The sequence below is a fragment of the Rutidosis leptorrhynchoides genome, chromosome 4 (genome assembly GCF_046630445.1).
Source record: "Rutidosis leptorrhynchoides isolate AG116_Rl617_1_P2 chromosome 4, CSIRO_AGI_Rlap_v1, whole genome shotgun sequence".
In the NCBI taxonomy this organism is placed as follows: Eukaryota; Viridiplantae; Streptophyta; class Magnoliopsida; order Asterales; family Asteraceae; genus Rutidosis; species Rutidosis leptorrhynchoides.
Genome location: NC_092336.1, coordinates 546,057,166 through 546,077,941, shown reverse-complemented (window position 1 = coordinate 546,077,941; position 20,776 = coordinate 546,057,166). Strand labels below are relative to the sequence as shown.

At 32.9% G+C, this 20,776-nt stretch overlaps 2 protein-coding genes across 4 annotated transcripts; one reads left to right on the top strand and one right to left on the bottom strand.

The window, feature by feature from the left end:
* Positions 1–3,478: 3,478 nt before the first annotated feature.
* On the top strand, positions 3,479–8,070 carry LOC139845152 (cysteine synthase). Of its 3 annotated transcripts, none has more exons than XM_071835374.1 (11): positions 3,479–3,585; positions 3,808–3,865; positions 3,966–4,075; positions 4,595–4,652; positions 5,099–5,362; positions 5,436–5,573; positions 5,983–6,034; positions 6,615–6,694; positions 6,847–6,906; positions 7,400–7,480; positions 7,785–8,070. In XM_071835374.1, the coding sequence occupies exons 2-11, from the start codon at positions 3,824–3,826 to the stop codon at positions 7,875–7,877; spliced, it is 978 nt and encodes a 325-aa protein (XP_071691475.1). In that variant the 5' UTR covers positions 3,479–3,585; positions 3,808–3,823; the 3' UTR covers positions 7,878–8,070. The 3 variants fall into 3 exon arrangements, with proteins under 3 accessions (XP_071691475.1, XP_071691476.1, XP_071691477.1); XM_071835375.1 differs by having other exon boundaries at positions 3,508–3,585; positions 3,812–3,865; XM_071835376.1 differs by lacking the exons at positions 3,479–3,585; positions 3,808–3,865; positions 3,966–4,075 and adding an exon at positions 4,188–4,216.
* Positions 8,071–14,018: 5,948 nt separating this feature from the next.
* LOC139845151 (uncharacterized) lies at positions 14,019–20,571 on the bottom strand. Its single transcript, XM_071835373.1, has 11 exons — positions 20,515–20,571; positions 18,400–18,481; positions 17,617–18,318; positions 17,275–17,415; positions 16,774–17,193; positions 16,050–16,133; positions 15,752–15,904; positions 15,575–15,685; positions 14,841–15,056; positions 14,603–14,767; positions 14,019–14,485 (listed from the first exon to the last, which is right to left on the bottom strand). The coding sequence occupies exons 2-11, from the start codon at positions 18,469–18,471 to the stop codon at positions 14,060–14,062; spliced, it is 2,490 nt and encodes an 829-aa protein (XP_071691474.1). The 5' UTR covers positions 18,472–18,481; positions 20,515–20,571; the 3' UTR covers positions 14,019–14,059.
* Between the last annotated feature and the right edge of the window lie 205 nt (positions 20,572–20,776).

Sequence of the window (20,776 nt, the reverse complement as noted above, 5' to 3'; positions counted from 1 at the left end):
AATCATATGCGCTGTGCTTTTTATCATATGCACTTTTCATCATATGCGCTTTTAATCATATGCACTGCGCTTTTCATCATATGCGCTTTTCATCATATGCACTTTTTAATCATATGCGCTGTGCTTTTCATCATATGCGCTTTTCATCATATGCACTTTTTATCATATGCGCTTTTAATCATATGCGCTGCGCTTTTCGGTGCTACATAGATATTTCTCATTTTCGGTTATCATTCACTGATAATCATATCCATTATGATATATATCAGAGAAACTTAACAAATTTCTCTTTGATTTGGGAGAAAACAAGGCATTGTTTATCAGAAAATTCGTATCATTTGGTAATATGAATTTTTTGCCTTTTCTGTTCCTTATATCAAGTTTGCAAGACCTGATATAGTATTTATAATTCCTTCATTTGATTTAAATCAATGAAATATTTCTTAGATTTGATCATAGTGTGTATGTTACCACTATCTGCAATACATATGTCTTTACCATTTAATTGATGTTGTATTTCAGTAGGATTCATACTAAAACTTCAAATAAGATAAGCAAATAATGAGTTATATTTCAGCAAGATAATCAAATTATATTACATGCAAACAAGTTACAATCTGAAGTACATAAAAGATAACACTTAATAAACATATGTGTTATGGTCTAAAACCATTTATTTATGAGTGATACATAACAAGCTAGGCATCTTAGATAATTCAAATTATTCACGTCTCAAGGTAGCTCGGGGTTTATTTAATAAAGATTTTTCAACAGATTCACTCTCGTTTTCTTTTCTTTTGGGACTTATTTGTAGAGCTAAACAAGATGTTCATGTATTCAAGAAATACTAGACTGATGATCCACGTTAGCAGATCATTAATAAGAATCTCCAGGATTCTTATAAGAGCGTCTACTAATATCTTCAATTTTATTCTTTCATGGATCACCGTTATTTCTTGATAATTAATATCGTATCTATATTTGAGTATTTTCCATAATACACTTGGATCTTCGATCATATAATATGTAGATTCTAAGGACTCGTCAATATGTTTGCTAAGAAAAATACTTGCTATTGCTTTCTCTTGTTCGGAACAATTGTTATTTTCATTCAGGGTTTCTAAAATACCGATTGATTCGAGATGTTTTTCTACATTCATAACCCATATTAAGTAGTTGTTTCCACTTGATTCTAAAGGAGCAAATTTAAACCTTTTCAAATTCGACATTTTCTATTATCAAAAGATGAACAACATAAATCATAATCATAATCAACTTCTATTCATAGACAAATAATAAAATGAAATTAGAATCGTTTTAAATTCATAAGTAGCAAACAACAGAATAGTGGCATGATTACAAATGATAAAACCACAAGAGCAGGATAGAATATAGGTTCACCCGGTGGTATATTAGCAACAATGATGATAGTTAGTATGACCAATACAATAGGAAAAATCATCCTTGTGTGAATCATCTTTACAAAAAACTTTTTGAGAGTGGTAATATGAGAAAATGAAGATTGATTTGTGAAAATGTGAAAACGGAGATGTTTATTTTATATTTGAAAAATATAGTCGTTGTAACGTCGTCAGTTGACGTTAATAACCGTTATGTATATATGACCGTTGTAACGTCATTAGTTGACGTTAACGACTGTTATGTACTCGTTGTATTAATAATAATTTTAATAAAAGAATTTTATTAGTATAAATACGATTACTATAAATACATTTAGTATAAATACGTTTAGTATAAATACGAAGATTAAGAGAATAAACATATTATGCATAAATAATAAATTTAAGAATAAACATTAGTATGCATGAAATAAATAATGATTAATTGCATAAGTAATCATAAATGTTAGATAACATAAATATAAATGTTAGTGAAGTTAATAAGAGTTAGATTACAGAAATATAATTCAGGTGGTATAACCGACCATATATAACTTAAATAACATAAATATAAATGTTAGTGAAGTTAATAAGAGTTAGATTACAGAAATATAATTCAGTCGGTATAACCGACCATATATAATTTAAATAACATAAATATAAATGTTAGTGAAGTTAATAAGAGTTAGATTGCAGAAATATAATTTTACTTATGATTATAATAATATTTACCTTACTAATAAATAATAGAAGATATCGTTAAAGAATTTCTTACCTTGATTAGTGACTTACTTGCTTAGATAAACCTTGATTATACGGAGCACTTCGTGCTGATAACGTGTTATAATTTTATTTATAATTACCTTTAGTAACCTATTATTTGGATACTTCTATTGTTATAATAAGAATGAGAGAAAGAGAGAAAATAAGGAGTAATGGAGTATATTGTATTTTTGGTACTCACATCTCATATACATTCATCAGTTGCATATTTATAATACTTAAGATTTACTGTATAAAATCTAGCATGAGATCTTCATTCAATTTCGTCTCCTAAATATTGGATTCTTGTGAAAATTGTCATCCACCACTTTTGACATTTTAATATCATAACAAATATCACAAATAAGAATTATTCAAGCTTAAAAAAATTCAAAAATAAATACAAAAATTCTATGCCCCAATGATGATGTTATTAAACTAATTAATTTAATTTAATAAAAATATTAACATGTTAATTGTATAATATATGAAGCATTATGTACAATCTTATAATAAAATATCTCATGACCATATGTACAATATTTGAAGCATTATGTATAACTTTATGGTGAAACACACCCATAACCATATGTACAATATTTGAAGCATTATGTATACCCTTATACTGGAACACCTCCATAATCATATGTACAAACTTTAAAACAAATTGTACAATCTTTCACAAAACAACCCATGAACATATGTACAAACTTTGAAGCATATTGTACAATCTTCATATAATAATTGTATTTTAATTTTTAAAAAAATTCAAGAGACATTTGTTATTACTAATAATACTATAAATACTCATTTTAAAGAAAATTATATTATTATAATTATAATTATAATCATAATTATAATTATAATTATTATATTATATTATTATTAATATTCAAATATAAGTTATTTTTACGGGATTAATTACTTTACATATGTATGCGAAATGCATGTCTTAATAAAATGTTGTAATGTAGGCTTTTATAACAAGAAAAATAGTAATTGTGATGAAAATTGAAAGAGAGGTAGTGGAATAATAAATGTAGTTCATTTATTCTGACTAAATTAAGTATATCAATATCAATATGTTTTTAAAAAGAGCGACAAGTTTCTTAGTCGAAATCTTTGATTCACGGTTCATTAAACTAAATGACTTTAGTATTTACATTCGCTTAATATCTAAAAATATCAATTAACTGTTTCATTTAAATAAACTCGTGATTCCATCGATCATTTCAATATTATATTATTAATTAATTTTTACATTGTACCGAGTATATATAAATATAAAAAACAAACATAAACTGAATCTGTATCTCTCTATAAATAGTTACAAAAACTCTTCAGTAAGCCTTGTTCTTGTGATCGCAGTTGACGAAGGTATCATTTCGTCGTCTATTTCACTAATCGACACTTCATTAACAAAGTAAGTTCAATAACTAAATACTGTATAAAATTGCGATGCTCAATTTCGAGAATCACGTAGCCTATTTAATATTAATATATTTGTTATCTGTACGATCCAATAATCGTTTTCAATTATTTAATTATATGCATCTTATCCTATATACTATTATTATGCAGGCCAGCACATAGATTTATTGTTTAAGATCGATAACTTGAAGTTTTTATCAATTTTTATTTTCAGATAGGTTTTTAAAGTTATGGCGGAAGGAAAGATTTCAATTGCTAAGGATGTTACTGAAGTAAGTTTGCTGATTGTGTATTTGTTCATAACCTTAACCTATTATATATTTATAGATTAAATTATAATTTATTGGTTATATTATGTTTACTACTTTGCAGTTGATTGGTAACACACCTTTGGTTTATTTGAATAATGTTGTGGATGGATGTGTTGGGCGAATTGCAGCCAAATTGGAAATGATGGAACCATGTTCTAGTGTTAAAGATAGGTGATTTTGTTAAACTGATTCCGTTTGGCTCACTGAATCCAATGTGATTATGGCGGAATTGGAATTGAATTTAGACATGCGTCGTGTCTAAATTCATATCCAATTCCGTCGGATGGAACCATGTTCTAGTGTTAAAGATAGGTGATTTTGTTAAACTGATTCCGTTTGGCTCACTGAATCCAATGGGATTCTGGCGGAATTGGAATTGAATTTAGACATGCGCCGTGTCTAAATTCATATCCAATTCCGTCGGATCTCATTGGATTCCGTGAGCCAGACGAGGCATGATTTCATTTTTCGTTTTTGGTGTTCAGATATTTCATATCTAGTTATTGTTAGGTTACTAGTAGTTGATCACTCTACAAATTGCTTATTATAAAGTTTGAATTATCAATGCGATTTCATATCCATTATGCTTGATTAATAGTTTGATATAGTGAAGTGATTTAGGAGTGTGCATTATGACTAATTGACTATTGCTTTTGTATGGGTCTGATTTTGTTTACTTCTGGTGTGCAGGATCGGTTATAGTATGATCTCAGATGCTGAGGCAAAGGGGCTCATAACACCTGGAGAGGTTTGTTGGCATCATTTATAGATGATTGAAAAGATTTATGTATGTTTACGTTTATATTGGTAAACGTATGTTTGTATGATAGTCATGTTACTAAAAGCTGTTAAATGGAAGTATGGGGTAGACTACTGTTGGGATTTAGAAGACGCCTTTAAGCACTGTACTAAGTGTATTAATCAGAGTCAACTTTAGGTTATGTGAACATATTAGAGCTGAATATTCAGTTATGGGTTATTGGATACATGGTTCAATGATCAATTTTGTTCTTCCATTCACGCAATCACTCAAAAAAGAATTCTAACGGAATAACGGTCATGTTTTGTTAACTATTATTGTTTGTCTTGCTATCTAAAAAGTAAATGTTTAATTATAACTAACACTACTTTATTATAGAATAAAATAGAATATTATGACTTAAACTGATATGTTTTGTCATTTTATTCTTAAAGAGTGTCCTTATCGAACCAACAAGCGGTAACACTGGCATTGGGCTAGCCTTTATGGCTGCAGCAAAGGGTTACAAGCTCATAATCACCATGCCTGCATCCATGAGCTTGGAGAGACGAATAATTCTCCGTGCATTTGGTGCAGAGTTGGTCCTTACTGATCCTGCTAAAGGAATGAAAGGTGCTGTCGCGAAGGCCGAGGAGATATTGGCTAAAACACCAAATTCTTACATTCTTCAGCAGTTTGAGAATCCTGCTAATCCAAAGGTAGCATCATCTTAATAATTTTGTTGTATTAATGTGTTATGTTACATTTTTAATTGCTTATTGTACTTCCTAGGTTCATTACGAAACAACTGGACCAGAAATCTGGAAGGGTTCGGATGGGAAAATTGATGCCTTTGTTTCTGGCATTGGAACTGGCGGTACGATTACAGGTGCAGGGAAATATCTTAAAGAACAAAACCCTAACATAAAGGTTTGATTTATTTGTGCTTATCCGTACCAATTTGATAACTTTACTGTTGGCATTAGAGGTGCCGATTTGAGCTGGGTGGGTTTTTTTTTTTGTTGGGGGGGGGGGGGGGATGTGTAGCACGTAGAAACGAGTAACTCTTATGTGCGAGTCAATACCGGTAAGGCCAAGCTGACCCACCGACTCTTTTTGTACTATTGGTTATAATCGAAATAAAAATTAATGTACAAATGCCCACGAAAAGTGGTAGATTTTAAAATTCGTTGAACCCGGTACATACATCTGCTCATGATTGCCACTTCTAGTAGTTGTACTCTGTAATGCTACATTTATATATATCTCTTGTATATTCTATCATTGCATGCATTTATCCTCTTTTGAATTAATTAATCTATTAATTTCTTGGCCTCAGCTTTATGGTATTGAGCCTACTGAAAGTCCTATCTTGTCTGGAGGAAAGCCCGGTAAGCTATACCTATATAATTACTTTTCCTTAATTAGTTTCCTGCCTCAGAGGGCTTACAATCAGAAACTGCAAGAAGCTCTTGATGAAGAAAGGTCTAGTTTCATTTGTTTATAAGTTTACTTCTGATATAATATTTTTAAAATAGCACCTTTATTGGAACCATTTAAGATAAGTTTTAGATTAAGAAAGGTCTTTGTCCCACTGTACTTTTGCTAGTTAGCTCCAGCTACAAAACTTATGTTATCACTTCATCACGAGTTCCTCAAACTATGAAATGCCGCTATGATCGCATTTATTATTATTAATTTTTTTATGTCTATCATCTATCATATGATTCTATCATATTCTAGAATGAACTACAACATATACTCGAAGCTTTTTCATTCACGTAATATGAACTAGCCTATGAAACCAACCTAAACCCTCGAAGTTTGTCATCATAGTATGCATGAATTATAAGTGCAAGTGGCATAATCTATTTATAACATCTTTAATAAAATTAATTAATATACCTGTGTCAGTTGTACTTCTTTCTTACGAAGAATGTTTCCTAACTGATCATGTTTATAATGCATTAGGTCCACATAAGATCCAAGGGATTGGTGCTGGTTTTATTCCTGGTGTTTTAGAAGTTGATCTCATCGATGAAGTTGTTCAAGTAAGACCCCCACCCCCTTTTGCTTTGTCCATTTCTTTTTATAAAGTAGATTTCATGGCTTTCATAATTCTCCAGAACTAGAGGCTGGAAACCTATTGTCCACCATTGATTGTTTATTTTTAAAGTAATGTTTGTATGTGTTTTTTGCTAAGGTTTCAAGTGAGGAAGCCATCGAAACTGCAAAGCTTCTTGCCCTCAAAGAAGGATTACTTGTAAGTTATATTTACTCATCACATATGTCTCTGAACATGTTAAAATGCTTTACTTGGTGATCATAGTAGATGTGGCAATATCGACCCATATACTTACAAATGAGCCAAGTTGGGTATCGTTATATTTTTTTAACGGGTATGGGCCAAGTCCAAAATTCTGGTTCTGAAAATTAAATTGGTTGAAAATCATTTAAAGATTATTCTCAATGCTTACAACCTCCTAGATCACTTTTTGCAAAAACTGGATTGGTGCTGTAATAATTTGGTATATGTACTTGCAGCTTTAATTAGTCATAAAGAAATTAAAAAGTTCTAGGGAAGTGTTCCAGGCCGACCTAACTCAAACTAAACTTTACCTGACCCGTTACCAAAGCCTCCCAGCTTCCACCTATAACCTACGGGGTCATTTTTATCCTTCATGAATCATGATGCTATTCGTGACCAGCTTATCTTGTAATTGAGATTCTGATATCCGCCGCCTCAACTGTTGCAGGTAGGAATATCATCTGGAGCTGCAGCTGCAGCTGCAATCAAGATTGCTAAGAGGCCAGAGAGTGCTGGAAAGCTAATTGTTGTAAGTTTCTTCAGTACTGTTCTAACTTTAGCTCATCTTATATGCGGTCTTAATTCTAGACTCAAAAGATCCCTTTGGGTTTACCAGTTCGTTTCAAATTTGCATTGAATTTACCTGTTCATATTTATATTGTTTAACATGCTTATTAATTGTATAAAAAAATGGATTTTGGGTCAATGTGATCACCTACATGTTTGACCGATTAACCAACCCGTCCACTTTTTTGAAGCCTTAGATTTTATGTGAGGCCTTAGATATATGTGGTGTAAACAATTTAGGAGATTTTATGTGAAATTAAATGCAGGTTATTTTTCCAAGTTTTGGGGAACGATACTTGTCATCTGTACTATTTGAGTCGGTGCGAAAAGAGGCTGAGAATCTGACTTTTGAGCCTTGAATGCAAAGGGGTTATGGCTTTGCGTTAGCCTTGGAGAGAAACCATGTCAACTTATTTAAGATATAAATTTGTATTTGAAGATTTTACTTTCTCATGGGGCACCTTGCGCTATTTTCAGTCCCATTATTATGTTGCAACGTGTTTGTTTCATACATATGTTATATCATCTCAATGATCTCTTTTTAATAACCTATCTGTGCATGTTTCGGTAATCATAAATAATTGTACACTTTTTATGGAAGACTTTACCAATTATCCTAGAAACAAAAGGGTCTTTAAAGCCACAACAACTGATTACTACTTGCTTGTTATACCCTGCTTTCCCACTATATTCGCAGCCTTATTAGAGCACTCCCATCGGGAGTTCAAAGGCCTAGCCAACATTGGCGCCAATATTAGCGGCTAGTCTAGCCATATTGGCTTGCTCTCCTTTACTTGAATTCACAACACTTTCCATCACGAGGCCCATGCATTTTTGGTACATTTTGTTCTAAAATTTGTACTTTGAATTAAATAATTAATTTAGTGGGTGCGAGGAAGCGTGTGATGTGTATATCATGAATGAGAGTAAAATGTGATGAGTTAGTGACAAGAAGGAAATATGGATGTGGCGTTAATGTGTTAGTGTGTTAATTTGAAAAAAAGATGTGTGATGAATGAAAGTAAAATGTGATGAGTTAGTGACGTGAATGAAATACGGTTGTGGCACTAATGTATCAGTGTGTTAATTTGAAAAAAAGATGTCATCTGAATGATTTTATTTTCTCTCGGATATGATTTTTGTTTTTTTCATTAGAACTCATGGACTCAAAAGTATACAAAATATCAAGCTGACATTAAAATATCTTCAACCTCAATATCATTAGAATTTAGAAATGATAAACGCAAACTACTTAGACTACTCTTAACGGCTCCGTGGTTGGAGCTTCCTTGGAGCTCTGTTGCAAAGACTCCATTGCTAACAAGTGTTGTTGGAGCTCCATTGAAAAGCCAGTGATGCTAAATGTCGTTGGGTAGCATTTTGAACCGTGCAGCTACTTGCTTTTCTTGTTTGTACTATACGGATTAAATGTTATACATTATATTAATTAATTAATTAATTAATTAATTTTGGTGAGTCCATTTTATAATAATGTGTATGTGAATATGTGATGGATACTAGGGATGCGAATAAAGGGATGACAATGGATAGGATATGGATCGGGTGATACCGTATCCATATCCATATTCATTTGGTTTTTGTTCATCCACATCCATATTCATATCCATTAAGTTTCAGGTCATCCATCCATATCCATATCCAGTGGATTAAACGGGTTAACGGATATTCAATGGATATTAAAAAATATTATAATATTTCCTAATATGCGATTAAAATAATAATGTAGTATAGCAAAAATAAAATAACATGACATAATTATAATATATCAATAAGAATGTGTAATCTTTGTCGAAGATATAACGAAATTTGTTAAATTTACTATAAAACATAGATTATGAATAACTAAATACGAAATTTGTAACTTTATTCTATTAGATATACGTGTTTTATTGTAATAGGGTTGAAACCAAAATATAAATCAAACGGTAGATGAACTTGTAATAGTAAATATGTAAGCATATATCGATATTTTTGTATTTGTATATGTATTTCGGGTGGTAATGGATATATCCATGGATGGAACTTTTCATCCATGTCCATATCCATATCCATTTAGGATCATCAATATCCATCACGAAGCAGGTGGATCGGGTGGATATCCAACGAATCGGGTGGCCATTGCCATCCCTAGATGTGATGGGTTAAGTGACAGGAAGAAGTTGTTGAGGTGGTGCTGATGTGGCACAATGTGGTTGTATGACAGGTGTCATGGATAAGAGTGGTCTTATATTGAGAAATTTTGTGACAGAGGCGATGTCAGAGTAAAATTTTCATTCTTGACGTACGGACCGCCGGAATTGGTAATTCGTATGGCGGTAACCACACATCGAACGACACATGTAATTGACTACCGCTGGTCCCACAAGTCGTCAATCTATACAGCCGGAGAGTTTTGGGGGAAGGGGGGGGGGGGGGGGGTTAAAGGCGTTCAGCGGTACCGCAGGAATTCAATAATTCGATCGGCGGTAGGAATTTGAATTCTTGGTTTTTGTGCTAGATGCTTCACCCTGTATAGTAACTGTGTTTTTTTTACCCTTTCATTCATTGCAAAATCGACCGTTGGTGGTGAACTTGTGATTTCGAGTATTATTGGCGGTGGTTCCAGGTTTCCGACAGTGGTCGTAGTGTACCAGCGGTGATGTTAGGGTTCCGGCGGTGGTTGGTGAGAAGGTAAGGGTATATGTTCATAATCTCTTAGATTTTGGTTCATAATTGAAATGTTAGTGATGAATTTGGTTCTACATTTGGTACTAAATCAAGGATAGTTGCCTATAAGTTTAAACAAGCACACATGTATCTGACTAAGCTGATTTGTAGAGGTCTCAACAGGCACACATAATTTATAGTGGTAGTTATAAGTTTAAACCTGATTGTTTGTGATTGATCTGATTGCTACTTTAAAATTGTAGTTCTAAACCTGATAGTTTGAAATTATAGTTCTAGTGCGGATTGTTAGATCTAAATCAAATGGGTCGATTTTGTTCCTTGTTAAGTCAGCAAAGTCTAAATAACTTGGATTGTCTATAGACTTTAGAAAAGTCTACACCTAATCTTGTTTCTTCTAATGGTGAGGTTATATCCTAGTTAAACCATCTGATCATCAGACTTATGCAGTTATATCAAAAGGTGCAAGATCAGCTGATCAGGCATTGATATTTTTTAATTTACCCGTTTTTACTTTTAAGCCAATTACTTAGAAACTTGTTGTATCAAACGGGTCACATTTGAAAACTGGTCGAAAGTGGCCCAAAGTGTTTTGTAACCATCGTTAAAACACAGTTTATTCTGAAATTATGTTCAGAAATTAGACATAAAACTGTTTAGGTGAAACTAAAATGACCCATTTTTACAGCCCATATTGTCATCTCTAATGGTAAGATTTAAACTGGCAATCTGACTCATTTTAACTGGCAAATTGTGGTAATGTATAACTGTTAAGGTTTGAGCTTCATTAGTTGACTTAATTGCACAGTTTTTCGTAAAATTGGTTAAATACAGTTTATTTGTAAATTATGTTCAGAAATTGGACATAAAACTGTTTTGGTTTAATGTTTTGTTCCTTGGATTGTGTTGACCCAATTGCACCTTTTATTGAATATTAATGAAGAAACAGAGGGTTGAATGTATTTCATTAGTTGGTAGTTGCTTAAATTTATTATACAAAAGTATGTAATTGTTCTAGATTTAATATATTCATAGACTTACTTTACATTCACAAAATTATTTTGTTTCTTATATATTTTCACGAAGGAAATTTGTTAATGTGGTTAGACTCTAAAGGTAATGATGGACAGACATAAATGAGGCATAGTCGCTGAAGCACCGACTTATAGATCAATGACTTCAAAACATAATATCGTAAGTTTTTTATAACTAGATTTTATGGTAAATATTATAGTAGATACATATATATATATAGTTGTAGATTAATTTTTATCTTTTTTTTTCCAGGGAAAATACTATTACGCAGATGTTGTAATAAAGTCTAACATCAACATTGTGCGTAAAATTAATAGGTTTTTAGTGGTGATAGGTTTAGATGTCGGAAGATTTTTAATAAAACATGTTTTGGACAATTTTTGTGGGCTGACTGTAAAGTCTAACATCACTCCTTTGCACTTGTGCATTGGGATAGGGGTGGGGAAGTCTCAAGTTCGAGTCACTCCTCTTAAAAATATTCGTGAGATTTATTTCCTGAAAGCCGAATTGCCCCGGGGAAGGTTTTACTGACCCGTATTCAGGACCCATGTCCGACCGCCTGCCCCTCGGGATGGTATAAGGTTCGGATTCTTGTAATGCGGTTCTGGTTTCCTGCCTAAAAGCGCGTGCGTGCGTGGCAACTGAGAGTATTCGATGCCAACAACTTGCCTTTAAAAAAAAAAACTTAGTTGATGTTAATTATAAGACGGAGAGGTTGATTTTTGAGGTTGCTGGAAAAAAACTATTTTTTGGCCGGAGGAATTCATGTTAATTACTGGTTTGGAATTTAAAAAATTGCCTAGAGTATCAGGAACCGGTTGCGGATCGTTAAGAACTCGAAAATTCGCATTTGTGGACAAAAAACATTACGTACTTGGGTCTGATCTTGTATATGCTTTCGAACATCATCACAATTACACAGATTTGGATGTTGTTCTAATTTGTTTGTTATTGCTTTTAGTTCACGGTTTTATTGATTCTGATGCTAATTATGTTGTTGATGATGAGTTACTAAGACTCGTTGAGGATTTCAACGTATGGAATAGTTTTTCATGGGGTAGCTAATGTTTGACATCACATGTTTGAACAACTGTCTCAGTGCCCAGGACGTGCGATATCGTTTTATCCTAAACCTCCTTCAGAGAATCCAGTGTATGGTCTTCAAGGCTTTATCCATGCTTTTAAGGTTGATTGTTGTTTCAATATTAATTACTCATACTATATTAATATAGTTTATTTAATAATATATTTTTATTTATAATGTGGACAAATAGATATGGATTTTTGAAGTGCTTCGGTATCTAAGTGAATATCCGATAAAGGAGCGATGCGTGGAGCGTCCTCGAATTGTTGATTGGAAACAAAAGGAAGTAATTGGTTGGGTACGGTGTTTAGATTTGGAAAAGATGTCGATGGAACCTTTATTTATTTGATTTTTATATTGTTATGACTTCTATTAATTTTTAAATTGTAGAGCGAGTATAGACCGAGAGAAATGGTGGCAACGCCTCTTGAAAAATCACATGATTACTATAAGCGTACGATGTTGTTTCTAGACGGGGTAAGTGAAGCAGAACTACTAGCTAAATTTGAATGTCGTTTCGATGACCTGTATATAAGGCCTAAAATTAAGAAATTTCAAAAAATTCCCGAGCTTTTTGAGGTGCTTTAAACATCAACTTTGGATACTGAATCAATCTTTTATTATTATAGAAGCAACGATCATCATGTTTTCTTACATAATAGGTTCTTTGGGAGAAAGCTTACCCGACCAGAACGTGGTCGCCTAGTATTAAACCATCTACGCCTAGAAAAAAACAAGTAAACTTGAAACATGACGACAAACCTGAAAATGTCGTTCGCCTGCAAGATGATGACGATGGTAATAATGTTGTCGGCCAGCAACAACAGTATGATTATTTTGGTGTTTCCGATGAAGCAATGTCTCAATTATAATAATTGAAGTTTTTGATAGAAATTAATCGAAATTTTCTCCCCCGAAAGTTGTAGCAAAAAACACCACCCAAATGTTTCATTCCGATTTAAACTTACTATTGGATCTAAAACAATTGGGATGGTAATGATAACGATGAAGTAATTATCTTATTAATTTTTCATTATAGTAATTATAAGCCCATAGAATGTATTGTTTTTTTTTTAATATTTATTTTTAGTCACTCATTTGCGAGGATGTGGAGAAAAGATATGTTTTGGTTGAAGGCACGACACTTCAGTTTTACAATAACGGACGATCATAAAGTATACGTTGAAAAAAGTGAACGTGTTGAGCGATATTGCATTATCAAAGGCTTTCCTTACCATTTAAAGCTAAAATTTTGGGAAAGACTTCTTAAATTGGAGGATGGTGGTTGGCTAGAAAATGAGGTGTTTTATAACTTTTATTTATGTATATATTTATATTTATATACAATTTTGTAGATGCCAATTTTAATTGACATTTATTGTAACACATTGATATATGGTCAATAATTGTTGCGACATCACCAAAAGTGTAATAATTTGCATTTTTCTCGATTGCAGTTATACATTCCACAATTTAAATTGGTTTCAAGTCCCAAACACGTACGATGATAATCTCTAAAATAACTAACAACCTACCAAAATAAACTTGCGTACCTGAAATAAAATTGTGATCAAAATAGTCAACATCACACAAATAACTACCCAAATTCAAATTACTACAGCTATATAACTCATGCCCAAAAATACACCAAAAATTATACCTGTCAAGTTGAGTTTTACAAGTCAAGAAACCCCCAAATTGTTTTCAACTTACATTAGACTTGCAATACATATTACTTTAAAGATCCACAAACTCATAAAAGAGACTAAGTAAAGACTCACGATACCACAATGCAACTTCTACAGTATCTAAAGAGGTGTTAACGGGCATATTAAATGCCAAGCGATACATAAACATACACACAAATACACCACAATCACCAAACATGCTACGCTGTTGTGCAGTTTCTTTTTGCGGATGGCTTCTAAAGCTTATGGTGTACGAGCCTTTGTTCAAACCCAGTCTATCAAATACACCACTAACCTCTAAAAAGTCAGGCAAGCTTGTCCTAATTTTGGCCTCAAGTCCAGTCCACAAAGTACCAAATCTTCCTCTTCCAGGATCATCAACTAGAATCAGGCTGTCATAATATGTAAATATCCCTAGCTCGATATCAAACACCAATAGAACCCAATGTTTATCGGAACATGCGGGAATAAAGACCTAAAATCAATATTCGTCCACATTTAGGCAATTATACTACAATTACAAGAAAACATACACGTATGCTTTTATGTATAATAGACGCTTAAATATTCAAAATGTGTAATGAAAACTTACGCGCCTAACGTCTTTCCACTTCCCAGGAAAAACATGTCCATCCGAATAATACGTAGCTAGATCAAAGCCTTTTTCAATACAAGTGCAAAACAACGGATCTATAGCACACCAATCGGCGTCCGGTGGCCTTATGGTGTTTAGGTAGTCAACCCATAAGCGTATATGCTGTTATTAGGAAAATAAAAGGTTAATAACAAGATGCGAAAATAAAAAAACTTAATAACATTAATAAACTTACGGCATCTTCCAACCATCCTTCATCGATATTCTCGTTCGGTTGTCTATACGGCAAGGGGCATTGTCTACAAAGTAAGGTATACCAAAATTTCTTGTTTACAATCTGCTTTGTTCTGATACACACTGAAACCGAAACTGATGCTTCTGACATTAGCCAACAAAGAAATTCATAATCCGCCACAGGATGAGTTTGACTTCCATATTTTCTCACAAAATCCTATGGGAACAAACAATGAAAAAAATAAATAATACTGATTTATCAAGAATACATGTGAGAAATGATAAATCACAAGAAATCGAAAAATGATTTTGTCCACATTATAAACATAAGTATATTCACTGATCATAAGAAAAAACACAAAGAATTAAACTTTCTTAAATACAAATAATAAATAATGAATGAAAGTTCATATCTTTCTTTCAAATTTAACCCTGGGAAACTATGAAACTACTCTGTAGACAACCCAAATTTAAGGATCAAACAAACTATGAAACTACTCTTAAAACCTAAGAACAACTTCAATACAATAATCAAAATATGTATTATGTATATGTTAAAAAAATATACACAACCATTTTCAGTCAGCAAGTACACGAATGTAATTTTAGTAGCTGGATCTAATGGTTAATTATATGTTTATGAAAACCATAAAATTTTCACAAAATCAAATGTGAAAGTAGTAGTCAACCTATATGTTTTTCCTTCGAATGTGAAACGACGGTAAACTATAATACCTCATTCCACGGTCGAAGATTACGGGGTGTGGGAAGGACCTCCTCTTCCTTCCCCTTCTTCGAATACGGCTCCGGGTCATCCTCAATATCAATCGTTGATTGTTGCGCACCCTATATAGATATTCACCATAAGGCGTCATAAAAGTTTACTTTCCCAATAAAAGTTCAGTTTGATACCTCGTTAATAGATGGCAAGGTCAACTTTTCCAAGGAAACTACAGTGCGTTTCTTCTTCTTATCCACTTTAGCAACAGGAGTAGATGATTGTAATGGACCATAAGGTGACATAAGGTAAGGTCCAGCCTTCCTCACCCTCTTACCTGGTAAAACCTGCATTTGAAACCATAATTTGTATATTAGTAATATAATATTATCCTATGTCTCATTATCCTGTCTTAGTATTTGTATATTAGTAATATAATATTATTCTATGTTTGATTATCCTGTCTGTCTTAGTATTATAATATGTACTAACCACATCATTTGCATCATATGAAATGTCCTCCAGTGTATTAGTGGGGGTTGAGCTCACAAATGGAGTAGTAGACTTGTCAGGGTTCTGCAATAGCGAAGATTTAATATAAAATGTTATGTTATACGAGCAAGCAAACTACTTTTAAAAATTAAATTTTTATTATTCAAATGTACATACAATTACAGTTTGTAGATAACTGGCCAGAGTATCAACACTGTTTTTATCTACAAGGTCAGCCATTGGTGTACGTACTTCAGACAACTCGAGATGTCTATACACAAGGTTGCAAATATCAGCAAAAATCGCCGAGAACTCGTCGATAACTCAGATTCAGAAGTTTGGCGAGTTCTCATTTTATGAATTGGAAAAAAACCGGTCAAATACCATTTTATCGGTCAACGGCCAATTTCTCGGACTTCTCGGTCAATATCCGATTTTATTGAATTATTATATTAAAAGTCAACGAAATTCAACAACCGAGTTCTCCCGAGTTCTCCCCGAGTTCTCCGAGAATTCCTAAAAATTGTCCCGCCGAGAACTCCCCGAGTTCCGAGTTCTTCAACCTTGTCTATACATTTGTTGACCAACAACTCTAGTATCAACATTTTTATTTGCTACAGGTATTTTGTTGTTCATTTGATGCTACATCTATCTATAGAGATTACATAAAATAATATAAATATTGTATACTTTTTAAACCAGTTAAATTAAAAAAATAACGCACCTCCTCATCGGTAACCTCGATATTATTCAAATCGAAATCCGCAGGCAACTTATCAGCAGAATGTTGTCCCACAGAATGTTGTCCCACTTGGTTTTTCAAAGCACTTACCTCCAATTGTGTCTTAAATAATTGTTGCTCTAAACTCAAAGTACGAGCAAAAACCAACTGAAAGTAAAATTCTTGTAACATCAACGGGCTCATCAACGCGGGAACATCGACATGAACATCCACGGGACCATCAACAGATGGTGGGGGAAGGTTATGCATAGGCTGATCGAGCGGATGCAAAAGAGGAGGCTTATTACACCGACGCCGGGGTGGACGATGGTTAACTAGCCCAAAAGATTCCATGCTACATAACCACCAATCAGTGACTTTCTCTGCTTTAGTTGGTTCTAGTGTTTCGCGCGGAAAATGCTTCTAAAAAAGAAGTTGTTGGTCAATAAAAGTAGTTCCACAAACATAATAAGAATAAGGAAAAACAATTTAAAAGAGACTTACAACTGCAAAGGGGCCATGGAAGTAACAATGTTGGTTAGGGCCAAATGACAAGTTTGGGATCCATTGCACACCCCGAGGTAAGAACCCTTCATCTTTTATGAAAAAATCTAGGGACACGGGAAATGCCTCAAAAATCCAAATCTGCAAAAATTTAAAAAAATAAAAAATACAACATACATATAAGTAAATATATTTAAATACATATAAGTATAATTATTTAAGAGTGAATAATATCGGATTGAACACATATAACCGTAGTTTTTGATGTATCTAGTTAATATTAATATTTATTATTTATATATTTTAAATAAAATATGAAAAGATAGAGATTTATTTACTAACCTGAAACGGCCAAATAAATCCCCCAAGAGTATAACTTACTTTTTTCCCTTTCGGTGTTTTCAGATGTTTATTTCGATTTTTTGGTATGACATCCTTTAATTTCATATGTGTATGCATCCAGATATCCGTTCCCCAAGGGTAAGAGTTCCATTCCTCCATAGATTCAACTAGCTCCAACCAATAAGCATCCACAACATAACCCTTATCACCCCCATACCCCAAAAAAATATAATGTAACATCATCAACAAACACACACGAACTGCATCTTCGTGGGTTAGTTCGTTAAATTGACTCCCATTAAACACCATCGAAAGCTCTTCAAGGGTGATGTTACCTTTTTTCACATGTGAAAAAACTCGCTCACGAAATGGTAATACCTTAGGCTTTAATGGTTTCCAATTTTGTTCACCAAAACGGAATCCCGTGATAAGGCAAAACTCCTTTGGTCCAAACTTCACCCTAAATCCCCCTACCTCATAAATCAATGAATGTAACAACGGATCATGGGGCTCCCTTACAGGGACTTGCATCTGCAATATATAATGAATCAAAGCACCTTCTGTCCTATCAAGTTTAAGATTCAACCAACTACCGAAACAAGTGCGCCTAAGTAAATCTAACCTAGGCGTCCCCTTTAACTTCTCTTTAATCTCAGAAATAAGTACCATCTTATTCCTCACAGTTACATTAGCAGAATATGTCTACATTCAAAAAAGCATACTTTTAAAACAATTAACGTCAGAAAAATTATAAGTAAACATACATTTAAAAAGTTTTTATACCACATGTCGATCGAAGTTTGGTTCATTTGCTTCCTTTGGTCCCTTTTTCTCATCATTTTTTCTCTTATCCATTTCCAAAGGACTACAATGAAACAAAATTAACTATTGTTAAAAGAGTAATAACATAAACATAGCCAAACACAAAAATTCAATAAAACATTTAAGACAGAATGGTCACTAAACTGAAATTGGTCAATTCAATGTAGTGGTCAAAACAGGTCAACACAGGTAAAATATGGTCACTAAATTGATATTGGTCAATACAGGTAAAAAAATGTCAAAAAACAGTCGAATAAAAGGACCTGCATCTGTTTCATGTATCATTTCATTTAAATGCATGTTATTCTTATGAACTACTGTAATAACATCATTACTGCAATAGTTATTCTACTCAGCGTTATTATTACACAAATATGTATGCAAGAGTCAATGTATTTATACTAGATAGCACAACCTAAACCCACTTTGCAGCAGCAAAAATAAAGAAAATATGATGAAGAATGTACATTGCAGCAGAAACTTGGAACAATATGGTCCTTGTTGTAAAAAGGTGTGCTGGCAGAACGTTTAAAACTTTGAAAAAAGGCAGAATGTTTACAAACTGACTTTTTTCATTCAATTTGAGCTTTTTGTCCAAACTTGACTTGACTTTTTAAACTTATCAACCATGTTTGACATCAAATAAAATGGTTTAAAGTTCGGATCCTGTAATACGGTTCGGGTTTCTGCCCGAAAGCGCGTGCATAAACTGCAGTTTGACTTCCGAAAAAAATACACACATATAAACCATGTTAAACTTTGTACATAAACTGCAGTTTGACTTTTGAAGTCAAATTGTTGTAGCAAAATTAAAGACACTCTTCAACTTCATTTCACTTCAAGAATTAAACTGCATTCAGTACAAATTTATAAAAGTCACTAAGGTATAGCTTATATAATTCAAACAAAACTCTAACTAAACTGGACCAATCATTAGAAAAGAGCATCTAATATTGATCATATCTATCCAAATTGCCATTTTTTGTTACAGGTCTTACTTGTATTTAAGTTCTTGCACACCTTGTACATTACCACAATTTGGTCAAAACAGGTCAACATTTGGTCACTAAATTGATATTGGTCAAAACAGGTCAACACATGTCAACACATGTCAAAATTTGGTCAAAAAATGGAAATTGGTCATTTGGTCACTTAGCATAATAATGTTAAAATGCATTTGGTCATTTGATCACAAAACTGAAATTGATCAATTCAAGCTACTGGTCAAAATAGGTCAACATTTGGTCACTTAGAATATTAGGTCAACCTTGTACATTATCAAGTCTTTATTTTTATGTATTGTTACCAGCTACATATGTGGAAACATAATAAAAACAAAACAGTCAGTTTATAAGTTTAACTGATATGCCAAATTTGATCGATAGAAACAAGAAACTAATACGTAGAGCATTTCCATCAAGAAAATGGTGAGTATGCCATCCTTTTGCTTCATATGGTTTTGTATAAATTTTAAAAAATAAAAACTAAATACACCAATAGGGTACTGATTATTGTCATTTGTTGATGACCAATATATATGACAAGTTACAGGTATCCTGATTCAAACCATCCATGAGCCTGTAGTGTCATTATAACCTCTTTTGCATTACAATGCGATGATGTAAATAGTATTTAACTCTTTTACATCAATTTCATCTATAATCTATATACATATACATATACATCTATATAATCAATTTAACTATATATCTTTATATACACTTTAAGTAACAGCATTATGAACTAAGTCAAATACTACCAATTATAAGTCAAATACTCTTTTGGTAATAATATATGGTCCCTTTGTTTGCCAAAAAAAAAAATAAATACAAAAGTCAATATATATTTATACTAGATAGCACAACCTATTGCAGCAGCAAAAATAAAGAAAATAGTTGAAGAATGTACATTGCAGCAGCAGCAACTTGGAACAATATGCTCCTTTTTTTGTATAACAGTAAATTTGGGAACAACATACAAATTTCAACTTGGAATTAAACTAACTATCAAGTTTAAACAAGGAATTAGACTAACAATCAGGTTTAAATATGGAATTAAACATGGAAGAAGACTGACCTTTTAATATGCCGTCGATTACTCGATTATATATCACCACCACCGCCGAAACCCTAGCCTAGAACACCGCTGAACTTACAGGTTCACCACCACCGTCATCTGTTGTCTGTAAAAAAAATGAAACGGTAAATAAAATCGAAGCAAAGAGGGTAAATTAAGCTAGCACGAAAATCGAAAATTCAAAACCTACCGCCGGTCGAATTAAAGCTTTCCGGCGGTACCCGAACGATGTTTTCCCGCCCATTGTTCGGCTGTGTACATT

Bases quoted from the DNA above. Each gene is read 5' to 3' on its own strand.
- LOC139845151 (XM_071835373.1), bottom strand. From the start codon at position 18,471: ATGGATAAGAGAAAAAATGATGAGAAAAAGGGACCAAAGGAAGCAAAT. The intron at 14,768-14,840 runs GTAAGTTTATTA...TCCTAATAACAG, and splicing joins AAGGATGGTTGGAAGATGCC to CATATACGCTTATGGGTTGA. The intron at 14,486-14,602 runs GTAAGTTTTCAT...TATTGATTTTAG, and splicing joins AGTGGAAAGACGTTAGGCGC to GTCTTTATTCCCGCATGTTC.
- LOC139845152 (XM_071835374.1), top strand. From the start codon at position 3,824: ATGGCGGAAGGAAAGATTTCAATTGCTAAGGATGTTACTGAA. The intron at 4,653-5,098 runs GTTTGTTGGCAT...TTATTCTTAAAG, and splicing joins GGCTCATAACACCTGGAGAG to AGTGTCCTTATCGAACCAAC. The intron at 6,907-7,399 runs GTAAGTTATATT...CAACTGTTGCAG, and splicing joins CCCTCAAAGAAGGATTACTT to GTAGGAATATCATCTGGAGC.